The 19,315-nt window shown below is 32.2% G+C and overlaps 1 protein-coding gene across 3 annotated transcripts in view; it reads left to right on the top strand.

Annotated features, from left to right (window-relative positions):
* Positions 1–19,315, top strand: part of LOC134724477 (DNA ligase 1-like) — a 79,397-nt gene that overhangs the window by 29,864 nt on the left and 30,218 nt on the right. For 2 of the 3 annotated variants that reach the window (XM_063587511.1, XM_063587510.1), the window contains 8 exons: positions 257–425; positions 1,113–1,212; positions 1,782–1,867; positions 2,538–2,653; positions 3,229–3,435; positions 5,413–5,629; positions 6,170–6,252; positions 6,820–6,972. In XM_063587511.1, the coding sequence (XP_063443581.1) occupies positions 257–425; positions 1,113–1,212; positions 1,782–1,867; positions 2,538–2,653; positions 3,229–3,435; positions 5,413–5,629; positions 6,170–6,252; positions 6,820–6,972 (1,131 nt within the window). Of the gene's footprint in view, positions 1–256; positions 426–1,112; positions 1,213–1,781; positions 1,868–2,537; positions 2,654–3,228; positions 3,436–5,412; positions 5,630–6,169; positions 6,253–6,819; positions 6,973–7,352; positions 7,551–8,840; positions 8,934–9,560; positions 9,706–19,315 lie in introns of those variants that run through there. The other variant, XM_063587512.1, reaches the window with a different exon arrangement.

Below are 19,315 nucleotides of genomic sequence, written 5' to 3'. Positions count from 1 at the left end.
TTATTCAAATAACGTATTAACAAGCAAATATGTGATCATTTTACTGTCAAAGCTTCATGGGAGATATTTATTGCATTTCTTTGTTGAGGGGAGATAATTATTGCCATTACTTTGTTGAGGGGAGATAATTATTGCCATTACTTTGTTGAGGGGAGATAATTATTTTATTTTTTTTGGTTCAGGGGAGATAACTATTAAATGTATCAGATTATTTTTGGTAACACATTTATTATTGTATAATTTGATTTCATTTAAGGCTCAAGCAAAGAAAATAGAGAAAATAAAGGGAATGTTTGTAGCCTGTAGACACTCTGAAGCCAGATATCTTATTAGATCCCTTGGAGGGAAACTGAGAATAGGTCTAGCAGAACAAAGTGTCCTAACAGCACTGGGTAATGCTGTATACCTGACACCACCTGGTCAAGGTAAGTCTGCTTTATACTAACAATCAGAAGAAGTAATTTACCTATTAGTTTGTTAAATATAAATTGATGTGGTATCAATGATTGTCAATGAGGACTGTTCAAGATTTAAACACATCGAGGTATATAAATGGTGGGTCTGCATGTTCAGAAGAACTTTGTAAGAAATATGAGTAAAGTGAGTAGTTTTAGTCTAAAAAAATAAAAGGTACCCTCATTTATTTAAGTCTGGAACAGTCGTGAGATAACTATCCATTGATCTGATATATGCTTTGAAAAATCAGGTTGTAATGAGTCATCTGGAGCATAATCACAATTTTTGTTCTGTATACATTAAAACAATGATAATTGAAAACAAGTGAATCCATGTTTCAAAATTGCTCATAACATATAGTATTGTATTTTGTAAAACATTCAAAGAATAACAGGAAATACCAAAAGTAATGAACAGTACAACAGATCACATCCAATACATATAAAAACACATGATCCAGAAAACATGACAAGAATGTGTGGAATTAATCCAGTGATATGAAAAAGTAAGAAAATAAAAAAAACCTACACAGTGCAGCTATCAGCAGATTGATGATAAAAACTTGAACAAAGATTTGATAAATGAATTCCTGGAAAATGGTGAATGGAATGAAATTCTGACATCCTCATTTATATCTATTTCTGATTCCATTGTAGATTATCCTCCAGAAATATTGGATGCTGGGAAAGGTCAGGGTTCAGAATCATTAAAAAAGAACATGGAGGAAGCTGCTCTAGTCATTAAAACAGTTTATTGGTAAATATATTTATTATGTGCATTGGTTTATGAAGAGGAATAAAAGTTGTAGTGTATATGTCAGAATGACAGTAATCCAACTTCAAACAAATTGAAAGCTGTCAGAGGTCAACAGGTTTTTCATGAATAATCAAAAGACAGAAAAGGATCTAATACATAGAACCCTGTCCAGAAATAGGATGTAGAATAAATTAAAAACAATAAGAAAACAATACATTTAAAACCAAACACTGTGCAGCACGAAACCCCATCAAAACCTAGTGTATAAGAATCAGCAGTTCCTGCTACACATTTGACAACTGTTATTATTTTATTCTTAAAAAATATTGATCAGGCAGATGTGATCAATTTCTATACAGTATATCAAGCTCAAAATCTATGTTTTCAGCTTTGTGTCACAGTTTTTTTTTAACCAACTTTACAGAATTTATTTTTACCATATTCTAACTTTTTTAACGTTTTTGTATAAGGAATATCAGAGTTAGTCATGACAATTTCTAATAATATATTTCTTGAAAAAGAAGTAAGATTATTAATATTTAGACAGCTATTTGATATTTATTTTTCAGTGAATGTCCAAACTATGGTGCCATAATCCCTGTATTATTAAAGGAAGGTATACAGGAGTTACCCAAACATTGTAAACTTACACCAGGTAAAGAATAGACATTGATAGACTATCAGTCTTAAGATTTATGTATGTGTGTGTATATTGCATAAAAATGATAATAAATTTTGTAAAAATTCTAATCTTAAATGTGCTGAATTTTCAGTATCTTTTGAATAGCAATTTCTTATGTCAAGCTATGTCGTAAGAAAGTTCATCTTAAGACATTTCTTCAAATACAATTCAATTTATTTTTACTTTGTTAAGCTATGTCGTAAGAAAGTTCATCTTAAGACATTTCTTCAAATACAATTCAATTTATTTTTACTTTGTTAAGCTATGTCGTAAGAAACTTCATCTTAAGACATTTCTTCAAATACAAGTCAAATTTATTTTTACTAAGTTTTTACCTCAGTTCATGACAAAGTAAAAGTGTTTATCTGTTAAGTAATGTGAATGTTATTCTTGATCTAAGTAAACATTAAAAGCATTTTTAAGCAAACACTCAAAGGGGAACAACTGCAGTATTTTATCTGATGAATTATGAAAACTGAATGAAATCATAGTGACTATTGGAATTTGATGGGTATAGTTTTTTTGGTGACACTTTTATGTTTTTCTCTTTGTTAAATTTTAAAATTTATAAATGATTTAATTGCATTATATTACATTAAAGAAACTTGTAACATGAATCATCCATATGTTATATATATTTTAGGTGTCCCATTGAAGCCTATGCTTGCCCATCCTACAAAGGGTGTTAGTGAGGTATTGAAACGTTTTGAGAATGCAGAATTCGCCTGTGAATACAAATATGATGGTGAAAGAGCACAGGTAAGCTTTTGTCTTGCCTTTGTGGCAGAATGTGAGAGACATAAATTCTACTCAGTGAAGGCAGTGAGTACTTCCTTCATGCTAGTCAAAGGCCTTATGATCTCTGGTTTCTTTCTGACTAATGTCTGTTGTCCTAAATCTCATTATTGTTGAATTATTACTTTGAAGTCTTTGACATTATTACCTGTTATTTTTTATACAACAATTTTCAACAACAGGCCTGGTAGTTGGAAAACACTGACCAGTGGCGGATCCAGAAATTTTCATAAGGAGGGACCCACTGGCTGCCCAAGAGGAGGCCCGATCTTGTCATGCTTAAATGATTCCCTATTTATTTTTTTTCTCAAAAGGAGGGACCAGGGCACCTTGCCCCTCCCCGCCCCATAAATCAGCATCTGCTGACAGTGTGAATATATATACATTAACAAAATAAATTATGGACATGACATTATATTGCTTTGAATATTCGAGGGGCAATATAGATATAACAAGTTTAAAGCTTCATTTTGGGGATTAAATGAATGATGGATTAGTTATATACATATTACAAATGTTTTTTGTCTTTCTCTTTAAAGATACATATATTAGAAGATGGAAAAGTACACATATACAGTAGAAACTCTGAGAACAATACCACTAAATACCCAGATATAATAGCCAGGATACCTAAGGTCAAGAATGATTCTGTCAAATCATGTGTTCTTGATTCTGAAGCTGTGGCATGGGACGCAGAGAAAAAACAAATTCAGCCTTTCCAAGTATTAAGTCATAGGAAAAGAAAGGTATATATCTTGTTGGCTCTTATTGCATATAACACAACTCTTTAAATAAATAACATGCTCTTTTTTTTGTCGAGCCTGCGACTTTTGTCGCAGAAAGAAAGCTCAACATAGGGAGAGCAGCGCCGGCGGTGTTAGCTCACTTCTTAAAAGCTTTATATTTTAGAAGGTGGGAGACCTGGATGCTTCATACTTGTATATGGATGCCTCATGTTACGAAATTTCTGTCAGTCACATGTCCAATGTCCTTGACCTCATTTTCATGGTTCAGTGACTACTTGAAAAAAAAGTTAAGATTTTTTGTAATGTTAAATTCTCTCTTATTATAAGTAATAGGATAACTATATTTGGTATGTGCTTAGCTTGCAAGGTCCTCTTGCCCGTCAGACAGTTTTCACTTGACCTCGACCTCATTTGATGGATCAGTGAACAAGGTTAAGTTTTGGTGGTGAAGTCCATATCTGAGATACTATAAGCAATAGGTCTAGTATATTTGGTGTATGGAAGCACTGTAAGGTGTACATGTCCAACTGGCAGGTGTCATCTGACCTTGACCTCATTTTCATGGTTCAGTGGTTATAGTTAAGTTTTTGTGTTTTTGTCTGTTTTTCTTATACTGTATGCAATAGGTCTTCTATATTTTGTGTATGGAATGGTTGTAAGGTTTACAGGTCTACCTGGCAGGTGTCATATGACCTTGATTTCATTTTCATGGTTCAGTGGTCAAAGTTAAGTTTTTGAGTTTTGTTCTTTTTTTCTAATACTATATGCAATAGGTCAACTATATTTGGTGTATAGAAATATTTCATGATCTACATGTCAGTCACGCAGGTTTCATTTGACCTTGACCTCTTTTTTTACAGTTCATTGCTCAGTGTTAAGCTTTTGTGTTTTGATCTGTTTTACTTAAACTATAAGCAATAAGTCAATTTTATTTGTTGTATGGAAGAATTGTTAGCTGTACATGCCTACCTGGCATGGTTCATCTGACCTTGACCTCATTTTCATGGTTCAAAGGTCAATATTTAGTTTTCTTGGTTTATGTTAAGTTTATGTGACAGTTGTAATAAAGCTTTATTATTAGGACTATCAACATAATATCATTGATAAGTAAAGAAGGCCAGACATTTCAGTGTGTGCACTCTTGTTGTACTTTCATCAGGAATCTTCGTGCTGAAAATTTGAAAGCTGAGAATTAATAAAAAAAAAAAAAAACGAAACAGTTGAAGAGCATATAACAAAAAGAAACTTAAATAATAGCCAAATCTATCTAAGGTCAACTTCATCTGAGGGAGTTGATATCAATTTTTCTTAAAACTGTACATTCATTTATTTTCATGGGTACCAATTCTCATGGTTAAAGGAAAACTTGTAACCTGTCACAGTTTTGGCAAAGTCGGATACATTTCTTTAAAAAAAAAATTAAATTGTTGAACAATTAAATTTTTTATTCCCCTGTACACACTTTTAATGAATCCACATTAATATCTGAATTTTATGAATAAACAATTCAAGACAGGTTTGGAAGAAATCATGTGAGTGTGATACCCTTAGGGATAGAGAGTCTGAAAGCAGTGGTATCAATCATGTGCTGTACAAACAGAAAAAAACTGTTATGAAATATGCACTGTCATTTTGAAACCCCATTACAAGGTCCTCCACCAATAATCTATGGCAGCTATGATATAGCCATGCACAGTGAATGTGACATTAGACATCAACAAATAAACTAGCAAACCATTAAAAAAAATTATAGTCCTATTTTGAATGTTATTTTCCATTTACACAAAACACGATATAAATACATGTACTGACGAAATATTGAATTTTAAAACAACATTTTAAATGTAGCTTATTGCGTAATTGTAGTTGACTACAGATTTAGCAGTCCTCATTGAGACAATATATTTTTGAATGCCATGTCTTACTTGTGATTTCTATTAAGAAAACAGACAAAAATATGTATATAATTTGTTCTAGGATGCTGATGCTTCAGAAATCAAGGTACAGGTCTGTGTTTACGCATTTGACTTATTATATTTAAACGGTGAATCACTGGTAACACAGCCTTTCAGAAGGAGGAGAGAACTCTTGCATCAGTCATTTGAAGAAATTGAAGGAGAATTTGTGTATGCTAAATCTAAAATCTTATCTGATACAGAAGAAATTGCTGAATTCTTAGACGAGTCTGTTAAAGGTATTTTACAATATATTGATTCAGTTTAGATTTAGAATTTTCTCGCTGTATTGAAGACCGATTTGTGGCAAAAAAGTCCATTTCAACATTAAGATCAGAATTGAAAAAAGGATTGGAAATTTATGTGAAATTTTCTCATCCATCTTTTGTGACACATTTAATAGGTAATTATGATCAACCTATTTGCGATAATGAATTAAAACAAATCTTATTATAACATGGCAAAGGCATTATCCACTAGAGACATTTTATCAAGTTTCAGATTTTATGCAACAATTATATTAAGCAATATTAAGATATGAAAGAAAGGAGCAGACAAAAACCTAAACAAATAAAACAAAAAAATTGCTGTTTTGGGGAAGGTTGTACATTTTGAAATTTAGAATTTCCAACATATAAAATTTAAATTTTGGGAGGATATAATTTTGAAGAACCTTTCCTTATGCCATGTCTGTTTTTATGGAACAGGCATAAGAAGAGATTTTAAGTGAAATAATTATTTTGACATGGCCTATAATTTGTTTGCTTTTTTTTCAACAGGAAATTGTGAAGGCTTGATGGTGAAAACTTTGGACAAAAATGCAACTTATGAAATAGCAAAACGATCTCATAACTGGCTCAAGGTAAGTAAATAGGATAAAAGTTTAAATAAAATTGAGAATGGAAATGGGGAATGTGTCAAAGAACCAACAACCCGACCTGGCAGACAACAGCAGAAGGTCACCAACAGGGTTACTAAGCTGCTGTTTTAAAGTCAAGTTACAAGGTGAAATGGAATCTATCAGGTGAACATGTTTTCAAATAGAAGTTTTACACAATTGTTTGAAAAGAAGAACAGGGAAAGTTGTGGTAGGGCTATAACAGCCTGGAAGAAAACTGCATTGCAGCTAAAAAATAATTGAAATTGTGAAAAAAAAGAATTCATCAAAGATACAAATCTCGAATAAAAAAAAAAATTGACAAATGTTGAAGACCATTTGAAAAAATTGGAATTTTGTTTTATTATAGCCTGACTTTGAGAGGGAGAAGGTATAAAGGTTTACAACTTTCCAACCTTCTGTACATGTTCCAATCTTTTGTCCGTCCCATTAAATGGTCACTGTTTCCATGGAAGCTATAAATCAAGAGCAATAGTTCACAGTCTAAATTGTTTTTTATATGATTTTCTGTAAAGACATTTTATTTTACAGTTGAAGAAAGACTATTTAGAGGGAGTTGGTGACACATTGGATGTGGTGGTTATAGGTGGTTACATAGGAACAGGAAAACGAACGGGGAGATATGGTGGATTCTTACTAGCTTGTTATGACGAGGAAAATGAAGAATTTCAAAGTATATGTAAGGTAAGGGTGATGTTTTAAAAGAGACACCAAAGATACCAGAGAGACATTCAAACTCATTGAACATTAGTTATTAGATATTAGAAGATGTGGTATAAGTGCCAATGAGGTAACTCTATCCAAGTCACAATTTTTTTTAAAAGTAAACCATTGTAGGTACAGCCTTCAACACAGAGCTTTGGGTCACACCAAACAGCAACTAATAAAGAGCCTCAAAAATGTAAAAAAAAACTGTAAACTTTCAAACAGGATAACCTACAGTCTTATCTATATAAAACGCAAAACACTTATGAACCACACTAACAAACGACAACCACTGAACAACAGGTTCCTCCTGAATAAGAACATGTTAGGTTATGTTTTAATATAAATTTTCCTTGTAGATTGGCACTGGTTTTACTGATGAGGATTTAGAACAACATTCCACCTTCTTTAAAGAACATCTGATTGATAAACCCAAGGCATACTATCGCTATGACAACTCTCATATGCCAGATCATTGGTTCGATGCTGTACAAGTCTGGGAAATAAAATGTGCAGATTTATCAATATCACCAACACACAAGGCAGCATCTGGACTGGTAGGTTTATGTTACTTATGAGGCGCCTAATGGGGGTGTCCAAGTAGTCACATAATGACAAATGCTTTGCTAATATAATCACATAATCATTAATTATTTTGTAAACTTTGTAATCAAATAATTAAAAATACAGTCATATATAATCAAATAATCATGAAATATTTGGTCTGATTACTAAACAAACACTATAAAAACGGCCAAGTAATCACATAATCAAAAACCCCATGAAGAGGCTCACTTATTTAAATTGTCTAACAATGGACAAAATTGCAAAGTTGATAAAAATTGCAATAAAAAAAATAGTCCTTCTCAATAATGCTAATTTAAAACGTTCTAAATGCATGTTTGTATTTTTGCTAGACATAACAACTGACTGCTCCATAGGCTTTCATGCAAAACAGCTGATCTTTGATTTTATTTTCTCTCCATTAAACGATACATAGAAAAAGAATTCCATGTGCATATCATGTATGAAGTTATTGAAATTATGTTTTAATCGAGAAAAAAATGGGGGTTGCCATGAAGAATATAAAGTTAAGTAACCCTGAAGTCAAATTTTTTTCCCCTACTTTCTGTTTGCTGTTTTAACTAGGTGGCACCACTTACAGTTAACATGACACACTTCCTCTTTCCTGGTTTGATATCCCCCAAAAAATTCAAGATTTTTTCAAATCTAAATATATGTTTCAATTCAGCATAAACTTTTAATCAAAAAGGTAAAAATTGATTCCATAAAAATTTCTGAAAAATTGGGACTCTTTTATTTCACTTCATGGAAAATGGTGTTGTAATGCAAGACTGATACCTTGAACTTGTAATGCAAGACTGATACCTTGAACATGACAATTACTGCAAATTTATGCCCCTTTCTTTCCAAAATTATTCCACTGTAAATTCAGAAAAAAAACTATGTCATAAGAAAAGTTCTTAACTAAAATTATTAAAGGAAATATCAGTTGTAATACATGTATGGTATGCTGTATGATTTATACTGTGGATTCATTATAATTCTCTTAATACGAATTTGCACAGTTGAACCACAAAACTAAATGTTCAATAAATAACAAATTTTCTATAGACTCTCAAGCAGACTTCTGCAAAAACACAAAATTAAATATCCATGAGCATGAACGCTTTCTTTAATCCAAATTAATCCACAATAAGAGTTATCTTCTTTAAAAAATTTATTTGTTATCCCATGTTTGACCTTATATTGAGCAATAAGTTGTTGATGTTCTATTGTTCATGATATCTATAGAAGTTATTTATAATTGTATGCTTCTTTTGTAGGTGGACCCAGAGAAAGGAATTTCTTTACGATTTCCACGATTTCTGCGGATTCGTGATGACAAAAAGACAGATGAAGCTACCTCAGCTACTCAGGTATTATTACAATAAGATATTATCTCACTTTAACAACTTAGATGTGTTTGACTTATATGATGAATCAAATGAAAAGCAGCTGTAAGGGTGACTGATTAGATTTCAATTCTCTCATAATACTGTGGATTCATTATTATACTTTGGTTACCAATTTCATGGGTACAGATGAACCATGAAATTAAGCGTTTTTAAAACAAATGACAAATTTTTAATAAGGTTATATGCAGACTTTGGCTTAACCATGAGATCAAATATCCACAAAAAATGCAAAACTTGGTATGCACAAAATAAAATGATTCTACAGTATAACACCTTTTCAGAAATTCGTCCATTTAAAAAATTATGTAAAATAATGTTCATGTATATTACCAATACAAGAAAAAAGACAATTTTGAGTGAAATACTTCAGCTGTCCTCTACCACTTCCTGTACCAATAAAAAGTTACCATATAGCCAAGAAGGATAAAAGGGGTACATTACACCAACAATCAATCGATCATTCAATTAAATTCATAGAAGAAAAGAAATATAAGATAAATGTTTAAATCAGGGATGGGTCCAATTACTTTCAATGTAATTGACTAATTGTCAACTTGAAATATAATTTATTAAAATGTTATTTTGTAGGTGGCAGAGATGTACAAAGGCCAATCACAGATACAGAACCAAACAAAGGATGCAGGAGACGAAGAAGATTTCTACTGATTTTGTATATTTATTTAAAATGAATTTTTATGTCAAATTTTCAACCTAATATATCACTAAAAATTAATTTGTGTTTGTTTTTAAAGCCTGATTTGTTTAATAGTTGTGATCATATAGATTATATTATAACTGACAAGTGTATTTTTAACTCTGTATGCTTACATTGCCTATGTAAATTTTAAAACTGTTTGTATGCACATTGAACGACAAATTTATGTGACGTATACAAATTTTATGACGTCAGACACTCAAGTCAATCCATGTGTTCGTAGATAGATGTTTTTGTGTTCTGCTAAATTGTCCCTTTTAAAATTGTTATGCGATGTTGACTGATGTACCCATATGTGGCTGTTTATTTAACGCATCATGTAAATATAACGGAATTTGATGAGACTGTCATTAAAGAGAGAGGGTTAGCGCTATAGAACCAGGTTTAATCCAACATTTTCTACATTTGAAAATGCCTGTACCAAGTCAGGAATATAACAGTTCTTGTCTATTCATTTTTGATGCGTTTTGTTGTTTGGTTTTGCCTATATGATTATGGACTTTCCGTATTGATTTTCCTCTGAGTTCGGTATTTTTGTGATTTTACTTTTTACAATATTTATCCACTTGAGACTTAAATTTCAATATTTAAAGCATGGGGCTTGCTGAGCTTGTTCAATAATTAAAATTGAACTGTTGATAGTGGAGATATATTGTTACACATGAGTTATAGTGGTAGAATCTGTTTCTTTAATGATTTTTATCCTTCTCTTTTGAAGATTTATAGAAAGTTATGTTCTTTTATCAGTAACGTCATGAGGCATGGTTGTCTTTTTCCATGACATCACAATAGCAAATTCAGAAGAAATCAAGACAGTTAAACATCATTATCAAATTTCAACCAATCATTTGCTGAGAACAGACATTTCACCAGTGAGACGAAATGTTTTTCTTACACTGCTCCAGAAATGTGAAAATTCACAAAAATTGGAAGAAAATAAAAGTTTTCTTGATTACTGTGATATTTTGAAAAGTTTTGAAACTGATTTTAACATGTACTTGTGATGGTATTGATAAAAATAAACAAACAAAAGTCGAAATCTTCAGGACTTAATTAAATATGTATTTGGGTAAGTTGGTGCAAGCATAGGATTTGTATTGCGTCTTTCACTGAATATGCATGAACTATTTGCCACTGGTTATAAAATTGAGAATGGAAATTGGGAATGTGTCAAAGAGACAACAACCCGACCAAATAAAAAACAACAGCAGAAGGTCACCAACAGGTCTTCAATGTAGCGAGAAATTCCTGCACCCGGAGGCGTCCTTCAGCTGGCCCCTAAACAAATATATACTAATTCAGTGATAATGAACGCCATACTTATTTCCAAATTGTACACAAGAAACTAATATAAAAATAATACAAGACTAACAAAGGCCAGAGGCTCCTGACTTGGGACAGGCGCAAAAATGCGGCGGGGTTAAACATGTTTGTGAGATCTCAACCCTCCCCCTATACCTCTAACCAATGTAGAAAAATAAACGCATAACAATACGCACATTAAAATTCAGTTCAAGAGAAGTCAGAGTCTGATGTCAGAAGATGTAACTAAAGAAAATAAACAAAATGACAATAATACATAAATAACAACAGACTACTAGCAGTTAACTGACATGCCAGCTCCAGACTTCAATTAAACTGACTGAAAGATTATGATTTCATCATATGAACATCAGGCACAATCCTTCCCGTTAGGGGTTTAGTAATCAACAATCAATCAATCAATGATATTTTGCAATAAAGGAACAAAGGTTATAAATTTCAATAAATTTATTGTTTGTTTATTTTTATCAATACCATCACAAGTACATGTTAAGATCAGACTAAATACTATATCCTGATATTTTCAGGTAAATATGCTATAATATGCGTGTAAAAGATAAATGAAATCTCCAAAACGGAAAGAAAACTTGCCTGGGCTTGTTCTTTCTTTATAAACGATATTTACTTAAAGAGAAACTATTGTGTCAAGGGTTTATTAGAAATAGTGAAGTTGAAGTCATATTATTGTGGAGTTTGTTGACAATTAAGGTTCATCAGTATTACACAAGATCAATGATTGGGACAGAACAAAAATACAGAAAGAAGTGAATGAATTTCTACTTTTGTGAGCAACAACCCAGGGGCCACATTTGGAGCAGGTACTGCCTATCCTTCAAGAACACACGAGTTAATCAATTTATTTTTGGTGGGGTTCATGTTGTTTAATTGTTTTTTCCTGTGTAATGAATTGTAAATAAACTCATCATAGATACCAGGATAGAATTTTGTAATTGTGCCAAAGATGTGTTTTGTCTACATAAAACTCATTAGTGACTCAAATAAAGAAAAAGATTGAAATTTCCAAATAAAGTTTTAGGGTGAAGAGCATTGAGGACCATAAAAAGTTTTGCCAAATTCAGTTTATATGTTGGGTATTTTTAGTTTTGTCCATGGTAATGTCTATGGTTATTAATTGGAAATATTGATTTTCATTGCTCTCTGCATCGTCTTATTTTTAGCTCATCTGGCCCAAGGGCTGTTGTAAGCTTTTGCAATCATTTGGCGTCTGTTGTCAGTTACCATTGTCTGTTAACTTTTACAAAGATCTACTCCTCTGGCAACTTTAACCAAACTTGTTAGCAGAATAAATTCGACAAATATTTGAAAATGACCGAAATTGTGAGTTCAATCTTAATAGAGTTGTTCACCTGCAATGATGATTTTTACTCAAATCTGGCAGTCGTTAAAGATGCAGGTGAGCAACACGTGTTTATCCTGATTTAAGCATATGCAATTTGTCTAACAAATTAATTTGATAGGCCTAAGTATAACAAGCAATACATGTGCTGTTCTTTACATGCAAATCACATGGATATTATCCGTTTCCCTATTTTGGAATTCTGATTTTCATCAGTTGAAATTCTACATCCACATGGTATTTGAATATAAGAAAATTGTGTTTTGACTGCCAATGAATCGACTCTTGACCAGACTTAATGACATGATAGAAATTAACCTATTACTAGGTCACTACATCCTTTTAAAGCTGTTATCTAAATTCTAGCAAGTTAAAAGTGTGGTTGGCCTGCTTGTTTTGTTTGTATAAATGTTAACTCAAGTATTCTTATTAAGATTTATATTTGCAATCAATAGATAGGTGGGTCTTATATACATAACTTCCAATAACATTTATAAGTATATAAGTTATACAAGCTGAGCCCCGCCCATCTATTGATTGCAGATGTCTATCTTAATAACGAAGCTTGAGCAATCGCTTATACTAACAAAGGAAGCAAGTCAAATAAACCCGAAACTTGCTAGCATGAGGAGAATAGCTATAAAAATCAGTAAAAGCCCATCCGCATAATCAGCTAAAAAAGCCTTGAAACGGCAAATGTAAAATTAATCAAAACTATTCAATTCAAGTCATCTTCCTCTACCAAGATAACTTCTAAATAAAAGATATAGAGAAATATTTAATACCCAATGTTTTTGGCTAATTATGAATAAATTATTTGGAATTCGGAAAACGACAATTAAAATCATGTTACCTGTATCAAAAGACATGGATAGCGGCCAAACTGAATTCTTAGGAAGACCCAACGTGAAGTGAGGTTGTAACTCTTGGAAGTGCAGCGCATAGAAATGTTGAAAAAATGCTGCACAGGCCTATCTTTTGACCTTTGTACAAAATGTAAGTGCATATGAATGTTCGATTCTAGAATATAAATTTTTACGAAACTTAATAGTACAAGTGACAAAGTTTTAGCCTTAAAAAGAGTTTCAATTGAAAACCGCAGTCTATATTTCAAGAATTGTAACATTGAGTTAGATTAACTGATCCAAGCAACTGAAATATGTTTTAAATTTAATCATTGTATAAAACACAAGAATTTTACTTGTAACCAGATAGAAACAATCAAACATCATGTCTCTTAAACTAAGAACTTGCGTTAATTTATCAATATAAATTTAAGACTTAAAACTAAGGTCTTATCAGCAATTTCAAGAAAAAGAAATCACACATATGAAAAAACCCACACGATTTAAAATCAATTTGACTTTTTCAATCTATTAGAAAAACATATTTGAAAAGAGGGTGCATGTTTTACTGTTAGATATAGAGTCACGTTTCATTCGAACATTCTTTTGAATCTTAAGTGATCAGAATGGTTCATCACGTTCTTTTTTTCGGTCTCTTTCGAACCACTGTGACAACATAACCTTACACACTAATTGGCTCTTGGATATCGTTATAGACTTGTAGATGATAATAAAAAAACGTTCTGTTATTTCTAGCGGTTTTCCGAGAGATAGAATTATGAAGAAAATATTTATAAGACATCACAATACAGATTCAACATAGTTAGTAGTACGTCAGTACTTGGATTGAAAAAAATCGATACTATATAAAGCTGACACATTTCTCATCTATTTATAAACAACACATGTTGATATCTGATACAAGCTTCGTTGATTTTGTTTTCATCAAGGCAATTGCACTGAGATTGTTATTCCCTTAAAGACAGGGGCCAATTCTCAATTACAGTCATTACACATTCTTATTCAGATAGTTTCCTTATGACTTGAATTTTAAACGTACTAATATATGTAGAAATAATTGTATGTCTCACAAATATTGTCAATAATTTATTGAAAGCCGAACAAATATTGCAAATAAAGATCGTTATAATCTGTTTAATAAATTCTCCCGTAAAAATATTATCCGCATAAAAGTAAAAAGGGAAGTATATAACTCCGAAACAGTGGTATCATATATACTGCAGCCTCTTTACCATGAAGGGAGGGAACTTTACAGTATTTTTTGTCGATGATAAAGTTAAAATTCAATGAGCGAACATGCCAGTTTTGCTGACAGTGGAACATAAAAGATGTATAGAAAATGAGTACACCGTTCAGTAATACTCATGTGTGTCGAATGTTAATATATTCGTTTAAAAGTCAAGAATGCAAGATGTACATTTTAAAAAACGTTACAATAAAGGATTGAAATAACCTAACATTTAGTTTTCAGACTGAGTTATAGTAGTGTCAGGTTTTTTTTAATTGATAGCAAGATTATAGAAGAAATAGTCTGTACCAAATGCATTACGAAAATTCAAAATACAAAGCCGAGATCGATAAAGTGCTAGCAATTCAGAGGGAGAGGAGAAGTAAACTTAACAGCAAGTTAGATTTGTCGAAAAGTATTATTGACAGTCCATTGAAACTGGAATCAGAAAAAGAAGTGACAGAACAAGAAACAAAACCACAGATTAGAGTTACTAGCATACTAACCACAAATTTAGATAATATCGATACAGTGGTTTCAAATTCTCCTAATTCCTTGTGGATAGCAGATTATGTAAATAGCGTTTTTGGTTCACGTGCAAATAACAAACACAAGTATACAATTCCTATCAAAGTTCAAAATGGATGTCTATGATATGGCAGTAGATGCATCCAATGATATCATTTTATCGGTTGGTGGATACGAATTGAAAACATTTATCAAAGATAACTGGCTTATATCATGTATAAAGAGGCTGCTGAATAGAAGTACTTGGAAACTTTGCAAGTTTGATTACTATTTATATATAGGAATATCACATCCGCGTACAAGTGGAATACATGTTACCAGTGATCGAAAGCTTATAATAGGTGCTATAGAAGACGGATCAGCGTTTAGTCGTAGAGGACATACGATAGTTACAGTCAATGACATGAATGATGAAGAACGGAATTGTGTGAAGGAATATGAACTAGATAGTAACAACGAAAAGTTATTCACAGTTCCTCGAAGGATAACTAGTACAAGTAATGGTAACATCTGGGTGATTGATCAGTTAGATATCTTAAACAGGGGTAGAGTGGTAGTTTTGGGACAAGCAGGAAACATTATACAAATATACACTGGCCATCCTGATGTCAACAATCAAGACCGACCATTTAGACCTACAGACATACTGACAACACCAGCAGATAATATTGTTTTGATTGACTGTAACAATCATACACTGCATATACTGAGTTGTAATGGAGTATACATTACATTCATCAGGACTAATGATATTGGAATTATGTGGCCATGTTCCCTTGCGTTGTCTACACCTGACCATTTCTATATAGGGTGTGTTACTCCAAAGGGAAGTCATAACAAAGCTAAACTGTATGGAGTGGCGTACTCTGGATTTTAACATGTTTAAGGATCTAGGATTTATTTTGAACATCAGAATTTAACGCATACACTTTGAAATATAACTATACTACTTGACCGTTGTTTTATTAAGTCACTAAAACAAATTAATATTGTATGCACATTAGTACAAAGAATATGTTTTCGGATTTACTTTGTATCGAATTTAGGAATCTAGTGCATATGTCATTGAATGGAACTGTATGACTTGACCGTTTTTGTATGCAAGTAGTTTTTCACATTATTGTGAAATAATAAAATTTGAAATAATGATAAATAAAGGCAACAGTGGTATACCGCTGTTCAAAGGTAATAAATCGATTGAGAGAAAACAAATCCGGCTTACAAACTAAAACAGAGTGAAACACATTAGTTATATTAGGAAAACAACAGAAACAAACACCAACATACATAGAAATGGGTTATTTGATAACAACTGCCATATTCCTGACTTGGTGTGAGTTGGTAGAATTATGAGTTGGTAAATATTTGGTACGAGTTTGCGAAGGTACGAGTTGATATGGCTCCACAGCGACCTCGTGTACTATTATATTCTAGATTTGTATTTCTAGACTTGTCAAACTTCTTGATTTGTAACATGTTGATTTGTAACTTGTATTTTTTCTTTAGAAACGGACCTTCTCATTGGCTGGCAGCGGTAACAATTACACAGACACATTTCACAAAACGTGACTCAAACAAAGTAACTACATTTAACAAATTAAGAAATGTAGAAATTCATGTAACGAATGAAGAAAATACGTTAACAAATTAACAAATTGTGTTTACACATTAAGAAATTACATTTCACAAATCAAGAAATGTAGAAATTCATGTAACGGATGGAAAAAATACATGTTACAAATTAAGAAATTACATTTTACAAATTAAGAAATTGCATGTTACGAATTAAGAAATTGCATTTCACAAATTAAGAATTGTATAATTATGGCGGATATTCCCTTCCATATATTCTAACCAAAAACTACATAATTATGCTAACATTTAAATCTGTTCAATTGTAGTGACTAGACTTTAAAATTTTGATTGTTCAAACAAACGAAGAGAAAACGAAGTGCCAAATGTCTTCATTTCTTTTAAAATGAATGTTAAATATGCTTGTTAGATAAGTAGTATAATTTCCACCCATCTTCCTCTCAAAAAAAGATCTGCGTAAGGTGTGCTTTGTTTGATAATATAATGAATATGCTTGAACGGTGAACATACAAATTCAAAATAAATTGTTAATCAATATGAATGATCTGTTTATGATAAGAAATTAATATTTTTTAAATGTGTCTGGTGGCTAATTTGTCTTGGTAGCTCATCTACAGCATATAAAAGCATGTCAATATTGAGGTTGTGAGTTCATTCCTCGCTCATTCATGGCAGGTGCTTTTGATCCCGATCGATCATGTCATTGAGAAGGATTGTTGAATTTTCTACCGAAGTTTTGATGTTCTCTCTGGGCACTTTTGATTCCTCAACCAATAAAAACTAACCACAATGACAAAATGTTTAATTAGATGTTAAACACACATAGTAAAATCTTTTTTTTAGAGATAAACGTAAGATTCAAAACATATTTTGCTTATCAGCTTAAAGTACTTCTTGTGCGACATATTTGGATATTGAAATAGAAAACTATACACTGAACTCATAAATTTATATTAAATGATTTTGTAAAAGTTTCAGTCTCGATGAAGTTTTAACTTCGACAAACATTGTACAGAGATGAAAAAGGAGACGAAGGATACCAACATGACATTAAAACACATGCATAGAAAAAAAAACCAACGCCATGAATGAAAACAAAAAGACAAACATACAAACAACAGTACACAAACAGAAAAACAGATAACTAAAGACTGAGCTACACAAACTCTAACCACTAGCTGGAAGTGACCCTGAAGGGCTCAACGTGAGGCACCCGTCGTGTTGCTCATTTAGACACACACTGGACCTAGCTAAAGACTTTGTAAGAATTTCAGCTAAAACAAACCTTAGAATGTCCATATGTAACAACATTCAAGTATCAAGAGGTATTTATCTCTTGAATCAATATTGCAGTGCTTCTCACGAATTTCATACTGTGAGCCATTGATTTCAAGTGTCATCATTTGGCATATGTTATGCTCGCCATTACAAATTTATTGACCGTTATGGAACATATAACAAATCACATCGGATCTGTTCATATGACACAACCATTATTGCGTCCATATTTCCTTGATTCAGACCTCACCGAAATAGACTCGTAATGGCGGCGGTTGTATACAGAAGCATAAGTTGATGCCGTTTGAAAACACAAATCAAGGTAGCAAACACATATTGAGTGTACCGCATGAACTGTAAAAAAAAACTAAGATCTTGGGTGCTTTTACAGGGTAAGCGTTTCATGATATGAATGCATCTCATCTCCGCATTGGTAGTTACCACATTCCACACGACGAATGCCATATTTGGAACAGAATCTTTATAACTTTCCAAAGCATCTGAGATTTTTTTGGTGATGTCCTTTTGCCTATTCTTTAGTTTTGTCTTGCAGTATGGTTTTGATATTTGTTTGTGTATTTTCCAATAGCTTTTTCTTTCATCCTTCGCCTAATGAATATTTCCTTGCTATCGTCCGCTACTTTTTTTTCCTGTCTGTAAAAACAATTGTATGATACTAGATGTATCATTTTATACACCATTTGCGCTTTTCATCTACGCCTCAAAGGAAAAACATTTGCAGTAGGAAATTCAAAACTTTTGGAACGTTTAAGAGCAGATCTTGGTTTACTTTTTCAAACCTTTGCATTCACTAGGTTGATTCTAAAACTACCTTAGCCGTAATCACTTTTATGATACCCTGTTTGATAATTATTCTGGAAAGTCACATTGAACATACATAAACAAGGCAACTAACTGCTGCTTAGACTTAGTAAAAAAAAAAAATAGGAACTAAAAAATCTTGCATTTATATATATGAGGTTAGAATGACGAAAATCGTGAAAAATATTTAAAACAGACAGTTCGGTTTTGATGTCAAGTTATTTCTCTTTTGATGGGCATCGGTGGGATAAGCAGTTCTACTACTGTAATCGCTAGCCAGATAACACTGAGGTTGTGAGTTCGAACCCCCCTCGTGCGGGTGTACTCGACTCCAATCTTAATTGACTAGAATTGTCAGTTCTATCGCAAATCGATGGTTTTCTCTGAGCGTCTTCATTGCCTTGTAGGAGGAAGACGATTAGTTATAGTAACGGATGAAGAAGGTTATCACATAAAGCAATTTGAAAAAAAGCAAAGAAACTGAATGTTCGCTAGAGATGCTAAACATTCTAGAATAGTCCATTTTGTAGATTGCAAGGTAATCAGAAAACAGGGGAAAATCATCTGGAATCTGTTAACCTGACACCATCGCATACACATTACGCAATTGTCATTAAGAGAGAGGGGGTTTGG

This window comes from Mytilus trossulus, chromosome 7 (genome assembly GCF_036588685.1).
Source record: "Mytilus trossulus isolate FHL-02 chromosome 7, PNRI_Mtr1.1.1.hap1, whole genome shotgun sequence".
NCBI lineage: Eukaryota > Metazoa > Mollusca > Bivalvia > Mytilida > Mytilidae > Mytilus > Mytilus trossulus.
This window is presented reverse-complemented; position numbering and strand designations above follow the sequence as displayed.